The sequence below is a fragment of the Pristis pectinata genome, chromosome 10 (genome assembly GCF_009764475.1).
Source record: "Pristis pectinata isolate sPriPec2 chromosome 10, sPriPec2.1.pri, whole genome shotgun sequence".
Taxonomy (NCBI): domain Eukaryota; kingdom Metazoa; phylum Chordata; class Chondrichthyes; order Rhinopristiformes; family Pristidae; genus Pristis; species Pristis pectinata.
In genome coordinates, this window is record NC_067414.1 from 9,582,019 (window position 1) to 9,600,286 (window position 18,268).

The window sequence follows — 18,268 nt, forward strand, 5'->3', positions numbered from 1 at the left end:
GAACAAAGGAATGTGTTAAGAGCCTTTTGCAGATTGTAAATGATGGACTGGGAAACAGGGTTTAAAATCCAATGGAACTTTCTTACACTCCACATCAGTTCTAATTTAACTAGGCACCACTAGTGGCAGTCATCTGCTTACAAAATTTCTAGTTGGCTTTTCTTATGGGTTATTACATTGCACAAGAATATGGTGCTTATACATTCCCTTTGCATGTCCAGACCTAATGCTTGCGGGTGCAGTTATGGTTACTGCTTATCTATAACTGATGTTAAGGGATGCATTGCATAATTCGACATACTATTTGACTTTTATACCTGTAAGATTAAAATACGATCCAGTAGAAGTTATACCGTTTCTATATAAACCCATTGTTAGATCATATCCAGAATATTCTGAGCAGTTCTGGGCACTACTTTATTACAATAGATAGATTGACCAAGGAGAGAAAGCAACACATATTTATTAGAATGATACCTGGTGTCATGGTCAACATTCATCTCTCAACCAACACCAAAAAACAAATTCAGTGGTCACACACTTTATTGCTGCCTGCAAAACCTGGCTGTACACAAATTGGTGATGTGATTTCCACATTTGAGAAGTCTTTACACTTCAGAAATATTTCATTCACTGTAAAGCACCTGAGGATTTGAAATGGGCTCTTACATGGCTTCCCCAATTAGTGTTGCAACATCAGCTGATGGGATTGACATCCCCAAGCCTGCCAAATTACCTTGGACCTTGACCCTCACTCACATTCTGTCTGAGAACTATGGAATGCACCCATATTATCAGATTTCCCCTCTCCACTTCTGCTGTTTTACTAGTCCACTAAAGTCTCAAGATGTGAAAGTGAAGGCCTACCTACCTACTCTGCTGACATCCAGTAACAGTGCTGGTCTCTACCTCTTGGTGCATTGTGATCACCACTTAAATTAGAAAGTAGTGGGTTCAGGTCCCACTTCAGAGACTTAAGCACAAACACATAGGTTAAGCCAAGTGTCGTACGCATTTGGTTCCAAGAGCAGAGGTTTTGAAAATTCATTGAATCATCCAACAAGTTCAAAATTGGATGGTACATCAAAGTTCGTGGTAAGTATGTCTGACTTTTCACAACAATTGCACAAATTTGACAGAATGTTGTAACATTTGCAATAAACCCAGGCCATCCTCTGTAAAGAAAAAAAAATGTCAGTTGTAAGTCACAAGAAAATGAGAGATTAATGACTGCATCCTAAGTATTCTTGCCCAAGTCTTAGAAAAGGAACAAAGGAATGTGTTAAGCCAAGAGGGAGTACTGCACTGACAGAGGTGCCATCTTTAAACTGATGGCTGACTTCCTCTCACTTAATGGATCTAAATCCTCCCAGGGCACCACGTGGGGAATACCTGGAGTCATTTTTTGTATTCTGACTAATATTTATCCATTAATAACCATCATTACAATTCATAAATTATAATAATTTATCTGGTTATCATCACTTGGCTGTGTGTGGGACCTTGCTCTGTGTCTATTTTTATGCTGTTTGATTTGCCGTTTCTTACTTCAGTTGGCTTCTCATGTTATATTGGAAAGTACCCCGGGAAGTCCGGAGATATGGAACTGCAACTTATTTCTAAAGAAGGGGAAACAATTGCAGGAATATTCCAGTCTCACAGCAATCAGTAGAGGGCACTGTGTCCCCACTAGTTCAGTTTACTACCACCTGAACTAAAAAAACATTCAGTGATGAATATAAGTAATAACACAGTTTGAATTGCATCATTCATTTAAAAAATGCTAGTCACTCCTGCTTCCACCTTGGCATTTTGCGTGTTACAGGAACGTGCATTCAGTAGGATGTTGTCAGTGCAGAATGATTCTGGTTCTGAGGAAAGACTGGATAATGCGACCGTCCACTCCTAGAGCTGTCTCTCATAACTGAAGTAGAACATTTAAAGGGATAGGGTAAAGAAAGGATGAACCTGTATTTCTGTAACACATGACATTTTGTTTTCTTTGGAATAGGCATTGATAGGAAATTTAATTGAGGTATTTAAAATAACGTAGGGACTAGACAGAGTAAATGGGATTGGTGCTGCTTCCCTTAACAGTGGAATCAAAAATAAGGGGGCACTGATTCAATGTACTTGGTGGAATAATTTGGGGGAAGATGGGGAAGAGTTATTTCACCCAGAGAATAGCATGGGCTGCAACTCTTTGTCAGAAGGGGAAGAAGTGGAAGTAGTGGAAGAAGTCCTCGCCAGATTTCAAAAGTACTTGGATGTGTACTTGAAGAGCTGTGAGTTACAGGGCTACGGACCACCATGGGGAGATAGGATGAGACTGAGTAGTCCTTTTACGACCAACAGGGTTACAATGGGCCAAATGGCCTCTTGTGTCGTAAACTTTCTTTGATTTGTTATGTAGGGTAACAAGAAATGGAGGTAAAGCAGTTAAGATTCAGATCATCCAGGGTCTAGCTAAATGACTAAATGGACTGGGAGAACTGTTGCTATGTCCTGCAAGTAATGGGAGCTTGCCGCCTGGGACATTAGGAACAGTTCCAATATGGCTTTTGAAAACATTGTGAAACATTTTGGAGGATAACTATAAACTCTGATTGAATTTCAAATAGATTCTAAAACATCCCACCGATCGTTTTAAATGTAAGTGGAATATAACAAGGATATGGTTATTTGTTAAGAATACAGTAAAGGAAGGAAGAACTTGCACTAATACGAACCTATCATGACACCAGGATGGCCTGAAGGACTTAGCAGCCAACAGGTTACTTCTGCAGTGTGGTCATGGTGATACTGCAGGAAAAACTGCAGCAAATTTGCAGACAAAATGATCCCAGAAACAGAAAAATGAGGTAACAACCAAAAAATCTGTTGTTGTGATGTTGATGGATGGATTGGCCCAGCACAGACGGTTTCCAAGGATTATTTTCAAAATGACCTCTGCCTGAAATCCTGGCTCGATTTGTATTTCTTGCGGCTGAGTGAGTCATCTCAATCGTCTGGGGGGAAGAGGAACAGCACTGGACAGTCCCAGGCCTTTCTACTTTCTCTGGGAGAATGTCTCTGTGGAATGTACTGGAGATGCCTCTCTGTGATGTGGCTCCACTTGGCATTTGTAAGGCTTTCCAGGACATCACCCTTTGCATTGAGAAAGGAACACATCATGAGAAGAGTTGTGCTCACAGTCCTCCCAGAATGTTGAGCAACTCCAGGGGATTTCAAAATCATGCACTGTTTAACAAGGTAGAAAGGAAGAACCAATCTCCACTGCCTGGAGGGTCAGTAATCACTGGAGGCAGATTTAATGTGATTGCTTAAAGGGAGTGGGTTATAGAATAAAGCTCTGATAATCCGCCACACCCAGAACTTTAGTGGTGCTTCAGTAGCTAATTTTCCAGGCTATTGGATTTTATTCATATTAATATCCCAACTCACTTTTAATTCACTTATTTTTATGTGTTACACAGTTTTAGAATAAATTTCCCAGATAATCAGGTAGCTCTAAATGGAGAGTGGGTAACGGGATCCCAGTCAGTTGAAATGAGAGCACATGAATCAGGGTCCCAGTGAGTACATGGGGAACATGGGAACCGGGGCCCCAGTGAGTACATGGGGAACACGGAACCAGGGCCCCAGTGAGTAGAAGGGGAACAGGAACTGGGACCCCATTAGGTAGAAGGGAAACACAGAATTGCAACCCTGGTGAGTCAGAAGGGACCATGGGAACTGAGGCCCCTGTGAGTCAGAAGGTAATGCAGCAAGCATCACCTGCGAGCCAGATGCTGAATAATTGGATAGCGGATTATTTGGAGTTCTAGTATTTTGTACATAGCAACACACTGCAGAAAACAGAAGTGAAAGCAAACATTATAGTAACTTTCAGGTAAGAATTGGATAAATAGTTGAAAAGGAAAAAAAAATATGATTGGTTAAATAGTTGAAGAAAGGCAGAGAAATGGACTTATTAGACAGCTCTTTTGAATTTCTGGTGTGGACCTGAGGCACGAATGGCTGCTTCCTGTGCGTCCTGTATAAGAATCTATCCTTCTCTGCAGAGCACTTGGTTTTGTCTGCTTCTCTTCTGTTTGTTTTGATATTGATGCTTCTTCTCTATTCATTCTGGGCAGGGGTGGGGGGTGTTGGTGGTGTGCTACTCTCAACTTCATAATGTCTCATCCTTGCAGCAGAATCCACAATGAGCTATATGATTCTAGAGGTTCACAAAGTTATAACCTGATAATGTCTGTCCAGATAATATTCTGCCTTTTATTTCTGAGTCTGCTGTAATGTGCAACAAGCAAGACCTTTTAATTCGAGAATTGATTGTGTCTCGGCTTGACTTCGGATGACAATGGGCTTTTAATATATCGTTAGCAGCAGATCTCCAAGTAGCATCAGATGTCACCAAGTCTTTTTCACCGCAGGGATCATCAATCCAACTCTCCCAGTTATGCTTCAGGTGATGGACACAATGGGGTAGAGGAAACTACAGATGAGCCACGCCATCGACACCAGCCAGTTATATTACGGAGAATGCGAATTAGAAGATATTCGGAGGCGAGGCAGGTGAGTGCAAGGGATGCTCAGGTGAATGGCAGGTATCACATGGAGTTGGTCCAAAATAACAGGAATAGGGTTTGCACAGGTGAAAGATGGATGTCCACAGGACAGTGTCATATCAGTATATTTCAGATTGCGTAGAGTTACAGCATGCCTTTCGCAACTCAACATCTCTACTCTCCACTCTTAAAAAATCCTTTAAAAGTTAGGTTGATACATTGAGTGAGCTCGGGCTTTTCTCTTTGGAGAGAAGGAAGGTAAGAGGTGACTATCGAGGTGTACAAGATGATAAGAGGCATAGATTGAGTGGACAGTCAGAGACTTTTTCCCAGGGCGACAATGGCTACCACGAGGGGACATAATTTTAAGGTGATTAGAGGAAGGTATAAGGGGGATGTCAGGGATAAGTTTTTTTTACACAGAGAGTGGTGGGTGCGTGGAACGCACTGCCGGCAGAGGTTGTGGGGGCAGATACATTAGGGACAATTAAGAGACTCTTAGATAGACACATGAATGAGAGAGAAATGGAAGGCCATGTGGGAGGGAAGGGTTAGATAGATCTTAGAGCAGGGTAAACTGTTGGCACAACATAGTGGGCCGAGTTGCCTGTACTGTGCTATAATGTTCTATGTACTACAGATTCTGAAAAGTGGACTTAAACATGCAGTAGTTCAGTTGAGCTGAAATGATAGCTCCTTTCCATGAATATTGTCTGACCTGTTAAATAATTTCTCTCCCGTTGAATGCCGTCTTTCCCGTCGAATGCCGTCTGTTCCATGGAGCTCTGTCCTTCCCATTGAATGCCACCTGTCCCGTCGAATGTCGTCTTTTCCGTCAAATGCCGTCCGTCCCGTCGAATGCCGTCTGTCCCATGGAGTGCTGTCCTTCCCATTGAATGCTGCGCGTCCCGTCAAATGTCATTTTTCCCATCGAATGCCATCTGTCCTGTTGAATGCTATCTTTCTTGTCCAATGCTGTCTGTCCCATAGAGCACTGTCCTTTCCATCGAATGCCGTCTTTCCCGTCGAATGCCGTCTGTCCCGTCGAATGCTCTCTGTCCCTCAAATGCAGTCTATGCCTCAAATGCCAACTGTCCCATTGAACCCTCTCTTCCCGTTAAACGCAGTCCGTCTTGTCAAACACCGTTCATTCCATTGAATAGCATCCTTCCCATTGAGCACTGTCCAGCCTGTCAAACACTCTCCTTCCCATTGAAAACTATCTATTCCATTGAACACCATCCATCCCGTCAAACACTGTCCATTCTATTGAATAGCGTCCTTCACATCAAACACTGTCCTTCGCATTGAACACTGTCCAGCCCATCGAACACTGTCCAGCCCATCGAACACTGTCTGCTCCTTTGAAAGCTGTCTGTTGTATTAAGCGCTGTCTGTTCTGTTGAACATTTCCAGCACTGGTAGGTTTTTCACAAGATCATAAAATCATGAAATCTCAGGATGATACCATTTGACTCATTATGGAGCAATATATTCAGTCCCATTCCCTTGCCCCTTCCCCATAGCCCTACAAATGATCTTTCCAATTCCATTTTGAAAGTCTTGATTGACTGTCTTTCCACCATTCCTATTGATAATCATTTTCGGATCATAACTACTCTCTCTGCATTAAAAGTTTTTTTTCTCACATCCCTCTGTGTCTTTTGCCCATTGCTCTTTGAATTGGGGTCCTGCAGGTTTTCTGTTTACCCTATGCAAGCCTGTCTTGATCTTGCAAAGCAAATCACTGACAGACCTTCTTTGCTCGAGGGAGAATGACCCCAGTATTTACAGTCTAACCTTGTAGCAGAAATCTGTCATCCTCTGAGCCATTCTAGTAAATCTTTTCTGCACATCCTTCTCATGGTCTGAATGTAATACTTCATTTGTGCCCTAATCAGTTTTAGATTAATCAGAGGTGAAGATAACGTTTTTGGACATCATTTACAAAGCTTTCCAGTGCCTTCATTGTTTGAGTATCAGGTCCTTCTGCTTCCTTACTTGCTTATCCAATTTGCTGCAGTATTTCCTCTTCCTGGGCTTTTAAAACATGGGTTTGTCATCACCTAATCACTGTATGGTGGCTTTGATCGTGGTGTGAAACAAATGATAGTAAATTGGTAGATCCATTAACACTGGTCAATTGAAATGATAAAATGGGGAGAGATGTGAAATACCTACCGACCCCCCATTGTGATTGACCCCCTATGGTATATTGTCATCAACAAGGTGCTTTTGAATCAAATGTTTCCAAAACAGCATTTTTTTCTGAGTTAAATCTGGGTTTGTAATGTGTAAACCCCATCACAATTTTTAGGAAACTCATACTAAAATGCACAAGAAATGTGTTTGTCTGACGTGTGGTGCTTGCTTCCTTTCCTGGATAGTTATCACTAATCACTCTTGTGGTCCCCTAGCTAGCTACAAAGCCAACAGCTTGCATTTATGTGTCATCTTTAGAGTGGTAAAATATGTCCTGAAGCACTTCACTAGAGTGTTACTGAACAAAAATTGATGCTGAGCCACAGAAGGGGGTATTATTGCATGTAACCAAAAATTTGGTTAAAGTGGTTGGTTTAAGAAGCATCCTTAAGGAGGACAGGAGGATGGAGGGGTTTTGGGAGGGATTTCCAGAGGTTACGACCTGGGCAGCTCGAAGCATGGCTACCATTGATGGAGTGACTAAAATTGGAAAAGAGCAGGAGACCAGAACTGGAGAAGTGCAGAGAACTTTGAGGTTTACAGGAATGAGGAAGATCACAGAGAGAAGTAGGGGAGCAGAATTGGTGTGATTGCTCCAAGAGCCAGCAGAGACTTGGAGTGTCTGAGTGGCCTTCTTCCTGACCTTAGGAAATATGAGAAATATAAATAAAAGAAGTAGGCCACCTGGCCTGTGGGAAGGTGAGGTGGGGAAGATTATAAAAAGGATTGCTATAATCTTCCAATCCTCTTCAGGTGCTGGGCAAGTCCCAGAGAGTGGTGGATTCCAAATGATAACAAAGCAATGGAAGGATATGCCGGGCAGCACGCTGGTCCATTTAACCTTGGTGGTGGGGAAGCATTTAGAAACAATAATTAAGGGAAAAGTTAATAGGCACTTGCAGAGTTAATAAGGCAGAATTAGCCTGATTGAAGTTTTCCTGAGAAGGTCGATGAAGTGTATGCAGTTACTATTGACTGTGCAGCTTTTCAGAAGGCTTTTCACAAAGCCCTATAATAAAGAGCTGGTTAACAAAACTGAGGCCCATGTTATAACTAGGTCAGTGGATAAAAAAAGTTGGCTCAGGACAGAACTTGGTAATTGGGTTTTTTTCAGATTAAAGGTGGTGTTTCCAGGGGTGCAGTGCTGTGAGCACTTCTCTTCATGATAAAGATTAATGACTTGGATACAGTTGTCCTTGGCATAATTTGAAGACAACACTGAACTTGGTGTTTTGATAAATTGTGAGGATGATAGTGATAGACTGCATCACTGAGATAGATTGGCCCATTGGGTAGACAAGTAGCAGAGGAAATTCAATGCAGTGAAATTTGAGGTGGTACGTTTTGGCAGAAGTGTTGATAAAAGACAATGCAGGCTAAACAGTTCTAAAAAGTTTGCAGGATCAGAATGACTTGGGCATAAAAGTCTTTGAAAGTGGCCGAACGTGTTGAGATCTTGGGAATACAATACAAAAGTGGGGATTTCACATTCAACCTGATTAGGGCACAACTGGAATGTATCCAGTTTCGGTCAGCACATTTTAGAAAGGATGCAAAGGTCCTAAAGAGGTTGCAGAAGAATTTCATGAGAATGGTTCCAATGAAGAGGGATCTTAGCAATAAGATTATACTGCAGTTGTTTACCTTGCAAGGAAATTGTGAGGTGATTTGATGGAGGTGTACAAAATCATGATGGGTTTAGATAGAGTAAATAGAGAGAAACTGTTCCCATTAGCCAATGGTTCAAGGATCAGGAAACACAGATGCAAGGCAATGAACGGGACAGGAGGTTGTGAGGAAAAGTTTTACACAGAGAGTGGTTACGAACTGGAACTAACTGCTTGTAGTTTGAGTGCATAAAAATTCTATAAGGGATTTCAAAAGGGAATTGGATAGATTCTTGAGGGAAAATAACTTGCAGAGCTGCAGGAAAATTGGACCACAAGGAGCCAGAATTGAGTTAATTGGCCGAATAGCTTTCTCCTTTTCCATAAAGGTTATGGGATGGAGCTAGGCAATAAAAGAGATTGTGTTAAGGTCCACACATTTATAAACCTCCCAACTGGAAACTCTGTAGTCATCACACTGTGGACTTACCTGGAAAAGAATGGGAAGAATCTCAATTCACAGTGACATGGAGTATGGAAACATTTAAATTTGAGTGTTTTTATGATGGCATTTTAAATTAGTGTATGGTATACCTACAAGTATACATGTATGTGTCCATAATGTGGCAATAACTGAGGGGAGGGGGCTCTTGCCCCTGCTCTCCCCTGCACTGTGCATCCGCTTGTGATATGTTACCCCCTCCAATTCCTATCAACAGCGAGACCTGCTGCTTGAGGATCAATTCTATTCAAGTCACCGACTACTTCAAGCCGACTCGGTCTGAAGCAAACCCTTTGCTGTGTTGGAATGAGGCGATTATTCAGACTGGGTGAATGGCACAGGGCAGAAATGGACACAATCCTTGTTCAGATTCCATGGGTCAGTGGTGTAGAATTTCAGCAGCAGGTTTATTTTTCCCTCAGTGCCCCAGCACAAGAGAGGCGGAGCGCTTGGCATTACATGAACAGGAAAAGCTCAGTTATCCAGCACTTCACTAGCCAGTATGCTCCCATAGCAGGCACCTCAGTGGCAGGGCCAGAACTTGGAAGCAACCAGGCTGATATGGAGTCACTACTGTGGGAGCAACCAGGCCGTTATTAGGTCAATGCTGTGGTAGTGACTGGGGCAACATCAGGGCAGTGCTAAATGAGTGACTGGGGCAGTGCCAAGAGAGTGCCTGACCTGACATCAGTGCACGACCAGGGAGGTTCTGAACCAACATCAGCTTGGCAGGCATATTTGACCAACTGTTACCTGTCGAGTCTGGTGTCTACTGGACACCAGAGCTTTTCCTGTACACACATCACACCAAGTCCCCAGGTGGCTCCTTCCACCAAACTGTTGTCCCAAAGCTCAATTTTTTCTTTGTTTTCATGTCATGCACCTGGGTGAGGACTAGAGGGGAATGTGAAGCGCCTAGTGGCCCCTCAAGCTTGCTGTACCATTGAAAGAGTCGGTGGCTGAACTTACACAGTGACCTCACCTTCCTACCTGATCCCCAGATTACTTGGCTCCATGTCCTCAAAATTTATTGACAGCAGTTTTTTATTTATTCATCAAATGAACATCCACAGTAGGTAGAAGAGAGCTTACAAAGGTACATAATGCTCTAAATAAAGAAATTTCTTCACATCTCAGTCCTAAGACCACAATCCTTAGTTCCAGATTTACCATCTGGAGAAAACAGCTTCTCGGAAACTAGGACAGAACAATTGCATATCTGTGTGTTTTGGCTGGTTGTTCTGATTTTGTGTTTAAAGATATCCATTTCCGTCCATTTCTGAAGGGAGCTGGGGATCGTGAATCAGCTGTTAAAGCAGAAGAAAAGTCGAGCTGCAGACAGTCTTACAGGTTTTGGATCTTACCTGGCAAGTGGGTGGAGATTCATTATGATCGTCTGGCTTTGTTGACTTTACTGGACAGGTGAAGGATTTTGTTGCTCTACACTTTTGGAACAGTATAACTCTGTGACAACACAGCATTATTACAGCCAATATTGTTGCTTATTTCCTTCTCGTGGAGGTTGCTTGGATGAACTGTTTGTACAAAATATATGCGTGAAACCTGCTAATTAGAGAAATTTGACATTTTAGCAAGATGTGAGATAATTAGGAGAGGCCATTCAGCCCACTTTAGTTCATCCAAAGTCCAACACTGCAGCATTCTATCGGTTCCTAGTTCTTTTTTTTCTTTCCGTTTCACGTCTGATTCTCATTTAGGGAGTTGACCAATCTTGGTATGAATATGTTTCTGGTATCCACCCTGAATTTACTAGTTTAAACTTCTGACTTCACATACTTGGAGTAGGAATTAACTGAAAGCAACTTTCTAGAAAGCAACTTTCTTTTACATTCCTCCATAAAACTCCATGAGAGCATCTCTTAGGCATTTCTTCAAAGAGCCCAGATATCTCATTTCTTTATAATCTATCTCTACCCCCTCCCACGATCCACTTAATCTCTCCACTCTATCCCCTTGCTCAGTCTTCCACTCCATTCAATTCCCCACTCCAAATAAATTCTTCAGTCCACTTAGTCATTCTCATCACCATCTCCCCCCCCCCCCAAGGCTGCTCAATTTCACCCACTCAATTGCCTGTACCTCCCACTCAATCACTGTTAAACTAATCCCCCTGCCCCCTCAATTTCTCAACTCAGTTCTCATCCCTTTCCTCAGTGAATTCCTCGAAAGTCCCCCTTGTTGCTTTCAGTCTTTACGCCTACTTACTTTCATATTTCAGAAAAATCATGAATCTTACTTGCGCAATCATGCGCTTAAAGGTGTTCCAGTTCTTCCTTGCTGAAGTCATATTCAACAGGAGCTCCTGTGATTAATAAGACCATAATTTATAGGAGCAGAATTAGGCCATTCAGCCCATCAAGTCTGCTCTGCCATTCAATCATGGCTGATTTTTTTTCAACCTCATTCTTCTGCCTTCTCCCCGTAACCCCCTTACCAATCAAGAACCTATCAATCTCTGCCTTAAATACACCCAATGACTTGGTCTCCACAGCCCTCTGAGGCAATGAATTCCAGAGATTCATTACCCTCTGGCTGAAGAAATTCCTCCTCATCTCAGTTTTAAAGGGATGTCCCTTTATTCTGAGGCTGTGCCCTCGGATGCTAGACCCAATTGCTGGTGTTACTTCCTCACTTTATTTTAAATAATGTTCCCAGTTCATGCCTCTTTGTTTTTGCTGAATTCTGCTTCAAGTGAAATCATTTCATAGACACTGCCTCCAAGGTGTACCTCGATTCCCATTGTCGTTGTGTTGTTTGGATCATTCACGATCAGCAGGTTCAGTGAACTTTGCTTTCCTCAAATTCTGTGATGCATCAGGTTATGAGGGAATCACATGCCACAAACACCAGCTCTCACTGAGATTTTCCTCAGTAGCCACCGTAACACAGCATCATTCTAGATGCCCAGAATGAACACAGCTGGAAATTCCAAGCATCTTGACTTCATACCTCCTGTTTATCCAGCATATATTGAGTAGATCAAAGGCTCCCATAAAGATAACTGGACAACAAAATTTGACTAAAAGCTTGCTGTACTTTTTCAGGAATCAGGAGATTGGAGAAAATGTGTTATCAGTTTCCTTGGCTGTCCTTGTTGCCCTTCTTGGATTCAGCCTCCTTAACCAAGGGTTTTTCAAGGACATCTCGGTCTTGTGCTTCTGCCTAGTTATTGCCAGCTGTCAGTATTCCCTGTTAAAGGTAAGTGTGAGTGATGTTCTGTCCCTCGTTCGAGCAGACCAGTATATTGCAGCCCTTGACTCCTCTTCTCTTCTGTTTCAGAGCGCTCAGCCTGATCCTGCTTCACCTGTACATGTGAGTTATGAAAACTGTAACTGAAGGGCCAAAGCCTGGAATGTCACTGAAACACTTTGATTATTCTGTTTAAGTGAAGGAAGGTCCCAAGTGATTCCAACCTTGCAGTCCTATCTTCCCAAGACAGCACCTTGCTGCTGCTGAGTCCTGGTTGTAGCCACTCTCCCTGTTTCACTGAATCAGTTTCAGGTTGATTTAATGCTCTTCTAGTCTCATATAGGAATGCAGCCATCTCCTGACATGTAACCGTCCAAGGTAGACTTGCCAGGTTGACTGAACCAGATCCGCAGGAAGATAATGCTGGCCGGCACACTTAGTAGAATTTGTTCTTAAATTTGTTCCAGCATTACAAGGGATTGTCAACTCAGGATGAACATATTCCTTTAGGAGTCATCACAAGACTTCCTGTCTCCATCCAATATAACCCTACAATCCTGTCACTGGTCACTCAACACTCCCAGTTTTTATAATGGGTGGGGTTGGAATGTGTAACAAGGAGCAAGTTGGTGATTGTGGAGAAAGCAGGCTGTATATTGTGCTCAATTGACTGGAAGGGTTTACAATATGTGGGTATAATATAACCAGCAGGTGTACAACAGACTTGGGGGTGGAGGGTGCTGAAATATATTGAATGAGCTGTGTATAATAAGTAGGGTATACAGTGGATAGGTGTTCAACAGATGTGATGTACCATGGGTGGAGGTGTATGATGATCAATGATATGTCTGGGATTTATAAAGGATAATGTACAATGAGTAGTTGTACAATATGAACGATGTATATGATGTGTTGATGTATTATGGGTTAGGTATACAACAGGCAATGTTCATGACAGGCAGTGTGCATAATGGAAAGGTGTACGTCAGCTGGGTGTGCACAGGCTGATGTACAGGCAATTTACAGTGACCAATAACTTACCGACCCGCACGTCTTTGGGATGTGGGAGGAAACTGGAGCATCCAGAGGAAACCCATGCAGTCACAAGGTGAAAATGCAAATTCCACACGGATAGCGTCGTAGGCCGGGATTGAACCTGGATTGCTGGAGCTGTGAGGCAGTGGCTTAACCAGCTGTGCCACTGTGCCACCCTTCTTAATTCTTTTTTAATCTGTTCCTCAGATTCCTGTTGACTAGTGGGAGGTCTGTAGTATAAGCCCTGCAAAGTGATAACCCATCTTTTATTCCTAAATTCTACACAAATGGCCTCCTTGGATAGTCCCTCCAGAACATCCTCTCTAAATACTGCTGTGATGCTCTCCCTAATCAGCAGTGTGACTCCCCCTTCCCTTCTGCAGCCCCCTCTGTCACACCTGAAACTTCTATGCTCCAGAACATTAAGCTGCCAGCCCCGCCCTTCACTCAACCACGTTTCCATGATGGCAATAAAATCATAATTCCATGTAATTGGTTTATTATTGTAACATGTACTGAGGTACAATGAAAAACTTTGTTTTACTTGCTACCCATCTGCTGATCCATGTTCAATCTGCTCTATTGTTCCTCATTGGACAACCTCTTCATCCCAGGAATCAATCCAATGCCTCTTTTCTCAATTGTCTCCAATGCAAGCATATTCCTCCTGAAATAAGATCAAAACTGCACACTGTGGAATCAACCAATGTCCTGTGCAGTTGTAACAGGACTTCTTACCTTTAAACTTTAAACTTTATCCCCATTGCAATGAAGGGCAACATTCCATTTTTTGTATCTTCATGCTAACTTTCTGTGTTTCATAGAACAGAACAGTACAGCACAATACAGGCCCTTCGGCCCACAATGTTGTGCCGACCTTTAAACCTCACCTAAGACTATATAACCCCTTCCTCCCACATATCCCTCTATTTTAAATTCCTACATATGCTCATCTAGTAATATCTTGAATTTGACCAATGTACCTGCCTCCACCACCACCCCAGGCAGTGCATTCCATGCCCCAACCACTCTCTGGGTAAAAAACCTTCCTCTGATATCTCCCTTGAACTTTCCACCCATTACATTAAAGCCATACCCTCTTGTATTAAGCATTGGGGCCCCGGGAAAGAGGCGCTATCTATTCCTCTTAATCTTTTGTACACCTCTATCATGTCTCATCTCATCCTCCTTCTCTCCAAAGAGTAAAGCCCTAGCTCCCTTAGTCTCTCCTCATAATGCATACTCTCTAATCCAGGCAGCATCCTGGTAAATCTCCTCTGCACCCTTTCCAACACTTCCACATCCTTGCTATAGTGAGGCGACCAGAACTGTACACAGTACTCCACAGTTTCGTATATGAGAACACCAGGATCCCTCCATACAACAGTATTCTATAGTCTTGCACCACTTAAACAATATTATGATTTCTACTCTTTCTAATCTCACATCACTGATAAACTTTTGCCCCCTCACTTATCTATAACCCTTTGCAATCTCTTCATGTCCTCCTCACAGCTTTCTTCCTGAGTTAACTTTCTATTGTCAGTAAATTTGTTACAATGCACTCAATCCCTTCATCTAAATCATTAGATTGTAAAATCGTTGTGGCTCCACCACTGATATCTATGATGCCCCTTTAGTTAATGCCTTTGTTTATAATGATGGGGTTACAGCAATAAGGAGACTGCAAGGTCATCAAGAGATTTGCAAAGGAGGGAAGTGTTAAAATTGAAGTGTTGTTTAACAGGGGACCTATGTGGTTCATGGGGTGAAGGGTGATCTTGACATTATGTGGCTTAGTTTACAGATTGAAGAGCTTTGGATGAACCTATTTTAAATATCAGAATGGAAAGAGAATGTTGTGCTGAAAAAAAGCAACTTGGTTTATGTTGTAGTGCATGCAATAAAACTAATGGGCGGTATGGTAGCGTAGCGGTTAGTGCAATGCTATTACAGCGCCAGTGATCGGGGTTCGATTTCCGTCGCTGTCTGTAAGGAGTTTGTGCGTTCTCCCGTGTCTGCGTGGGTTTCCTCCGGCTGCTCCGGTTTCGTCCCACATTCTAAAGACGTACGGGTAGGTTAATTTGGGCGTTTAAAATGGGCGGCACAGACTCGTTGGGCCAGAAGGGCCTGTTACCATGCTGTAAATAAAAAATTTTTTAAAAAAAATTTTTTTTAATTTATAGCCGGAGCAAGAAAGCATTATAGTCCCATCTTCTGAAGTCTGACCTTTTACAAGTAGCAGTACTGCTTGTCACAATAAGCTATGTATATTCAAACAAAGAGATTATAGAATGGAGGAAGGATTGTCTCCACATCAGAACTTACAACATTGCAATATAAAATTGGACAGAGATATTGCTTGTAGCCACTGCAGTCTGGGTAAGAGCAGAGAGTTTGTGAGATTTGTGCACTTCCCAAGGCAGCTCAGTTGAGCATGATTGGATCGAATGTGATTTCTGTTCAGAACAAGCATTAATGCTACCAACGCTGACAAAAGACACAATTTTAAACAACCCAATTTGAAGTTTATTTCCTCCATTTTCTGACACTCAACAAGTGCAAAATCCAAGGACAAGTTTACAGCAGGTTGCTGCCATTTTATTGTGAGGTGTGAGCCATGTACAAGGTGTGGGGAGAGGGAGATAAGCCTGGGTGCTGGCCCACAATAATCACCCTCAAAAATGCTTGACGTGACACACTCATCCCATAATCCTGAGGATGTTGTGATAGAGTCATACAGCACAGAAACAGGCCCTTCGGCACAACTGGTCCCTGCCAACCAAGATGCCCTATCCAGGCAAGTCCCATTTGCCAGTGTTTGGCCCATAACCTTCTAAACCTTTCCAATTCATGTACCTGTCCAACTGTCTTTTAAAAGTTATTAATGTACCTGCCTCAACCACTTCCTCTGGCAGCTCATTCCACATAGATACCACCCTTTGTGTAAAAAAAAAGAAGTTGCTCCTCAAGTTCCTCTTAAATCTTTCCCCACTCACCTTAAACCTATGCCCTCTAGTTCTTGATTCCCCACCTCTGGGGAAAATGAGTGCATTCAGCCTATCTATGCCTCTCATGATTTTATAGATCTCTATAAGATCACCTCTCAGTCTGCTACGCTCTAAGGAATAAAGTCCTAGCCTGTCCAACCTCTCCCTGTAACTCAGACCCTCAAGCTCTGGCGGCATCCTTGTAAATTTTTTCTGTACTCTTTCCAGTTTGATAACATCTTTCCTATAGCAGGGCGAAGAAAACTGGACACAATGCTCCAAGTGTGGCCTCACCAGCATCCTGTACAACCACATCATGAGCTCTCAACTTTTATATTCAACTCATTGATCACACAGATGTGCACTCCTCCAACCAATAACAAATTTACAGTTCTGCATCCACCCATGCACTTAGTTATATCTCTGTTCATAGTACTCCAGTCTCTTTAACAAAAGTGTATTACTTCAGTTATCAGAGCCCTGAGCACATAGTCTAGGCTGATATTCCTGGTGCTGTGTCAAGAGTCTGCACTTCGTCAGAGGTATTGTCTTTTGAATGGAGAGTTAAACACCTCTCGGATGATGTAAACACACCATTCACTACATGGCACAACTGAATTTTTTGTCATCTGAACAAACTTATCAGCTTCTCCCCTCTGAACAATTCAGTGAAAGCAATCTCTGTGCTGTGTATCATAGAGGTTGGAGAGATGGAAGGGAGCCCTCTGAGCCTTTTTACAGTGGAGATGTATGAGCATGGTTATTGAGTGGCTGGGACAGTTAAGAGATGAGGGGATAAGCGACCAAACCTCCAGGAATTTTGTCTGCTTCAAGTTGGCACTGCTTAAGTTATTATCTGTAATATTTGTTGCTTGAGGCAAGCATTATGGAACTGAATGATATGTCTCTTAAAGCACTGGGGTGGGAAGGGTTGCTGCAGTTATGCTCCTGCCCATGGGAGAAAATGTAATAAGCACTAGAGACAATGTCTGTGACTGTGAGCTCCACAAGATCCTTCCTGGGTTGCTTCATATGTTCGGGGCAGCCTGCATCCCCTTTTGAGGTGGTGAATCTTGGTGAATACAATTCAAGTGTCAGATCTCCTGACAATGTGATTACTGCATGTTATTTAAGGGGAGGAGTAGGCCACTCAGCCTCTTGAGATTGCAGCTGATCTCATCGTAAACTCACATTCCCACCAATCCCTGCAACCTTTCCTCTCCATATCTTAATCTCTTGCTCTTTAAGATTGAGGTCATTGAGCCACTGATGAGAAATATCCCAGGAAGCTCTTTACGTGAAGGTTGTCTCTCAAAAGAAAGAGAAATGCTTTGAAATAATGGTGGCTAGGTAGACAGATCAGTCAACCCATTTTATCTGTGCTGGCTCTTTGGAAGAGCTTTCCCAAGTACAGCTACAAGGGTGGAAACTCTGCAATTCTGTTCCCTTTTGAGTAGTTATCCAACATCCTCCAAAACTTATTATTGAATCAGCTCCCAATCCCCTTTTTAGCAGTGTATTCCCAATCATCATAACTCGCTGCAGATTCTCCTAATTTTCCCTCCTTGGCTCTTCATCCAGTTTTCTTAAATCTGTGTCCTCTTGTTACTGACCATCTTGGCAATGGAAACAGTGTAAATAGTGAGAAACTATCAAAGCCCTTCATGATTTTGGAATTCTTATTACACCTTTTGTGATCTAAGGAGAACATCCCAGCTTCTCCTGTCCTTCCACGAAATTAAAGTTCCCTGTCCCAGGTACCATTCAAGTCTCCTCTGCATCTTCTCCACAGTGTCCAGAGTTGGACAGAGTATTCCAGATGAGGTCTAACAATTGATTTGTAATCTTTACTGGGATCCCATGTGCTTTCTTAACTGTCTGTGGTTTTTCTCATGTTTCTCCTAGGGGCACAATAGAATTGTTGCATACAGCAGATCTATTTACTTTTCCATCTGCTGTGGCCTAGTGTGGGTTTTGGATCTCGGCAGTAAATGCACTCGACTTCCATCTTCTACTCTGTATGGATTTAGATTAATATCTCCAGAAAACTTTGCCACTGCAAGAGATTTTTTTATTGGTAAGTCAGCATCTGTCTATGAATTACCCTTGTGGTAATTATGAAAAGGAACCTCAAGGTCAACATGAAACTCAAGG

The 18,268-nt window shown here is 42.5% G+C and overlaps 1 protein-coding gene and 1 long non-coding RNA gene across 2 annotated transcripts in view; one reads left to right on the forward strand and one right to left on the reverse strand.

Annotated features, from left to right (window-relative positions):
- LOC127574917 (uncharacterized) overlaps window positions 1-18,268 on the reverse strand; it is a 792,285-nt gene that overhangs the window by 148,710 nt on the left and 625,307 nt on the right. The gene's annotated exons all lie outside the window — the stretch shown is intronic.
- The window catches only part of LOC127574890 (pecanex-like protein 1), a 207,527-nt gene that overhangs the window by 68,517 nt on the left and 120,742 nt on the right, over window positions 1-18,268 (forward strand). The window contains 5 exon segments of the mRNA XM_052024376.1: window positions 4,434-4,575; window positions 10,165-10,301; window positions 11,945-12,098; window positions 12,180-12,212; window positions 18,020-18,191. Of these exon segments, the coding sequence (XP_051880336.1) occupies window positions 4,434-4,575; window positions 10,165-10,301; window positions 11,945-12,098; window positions 12,180-12,212; window positions 18,020-18,191 (638 nt within the window).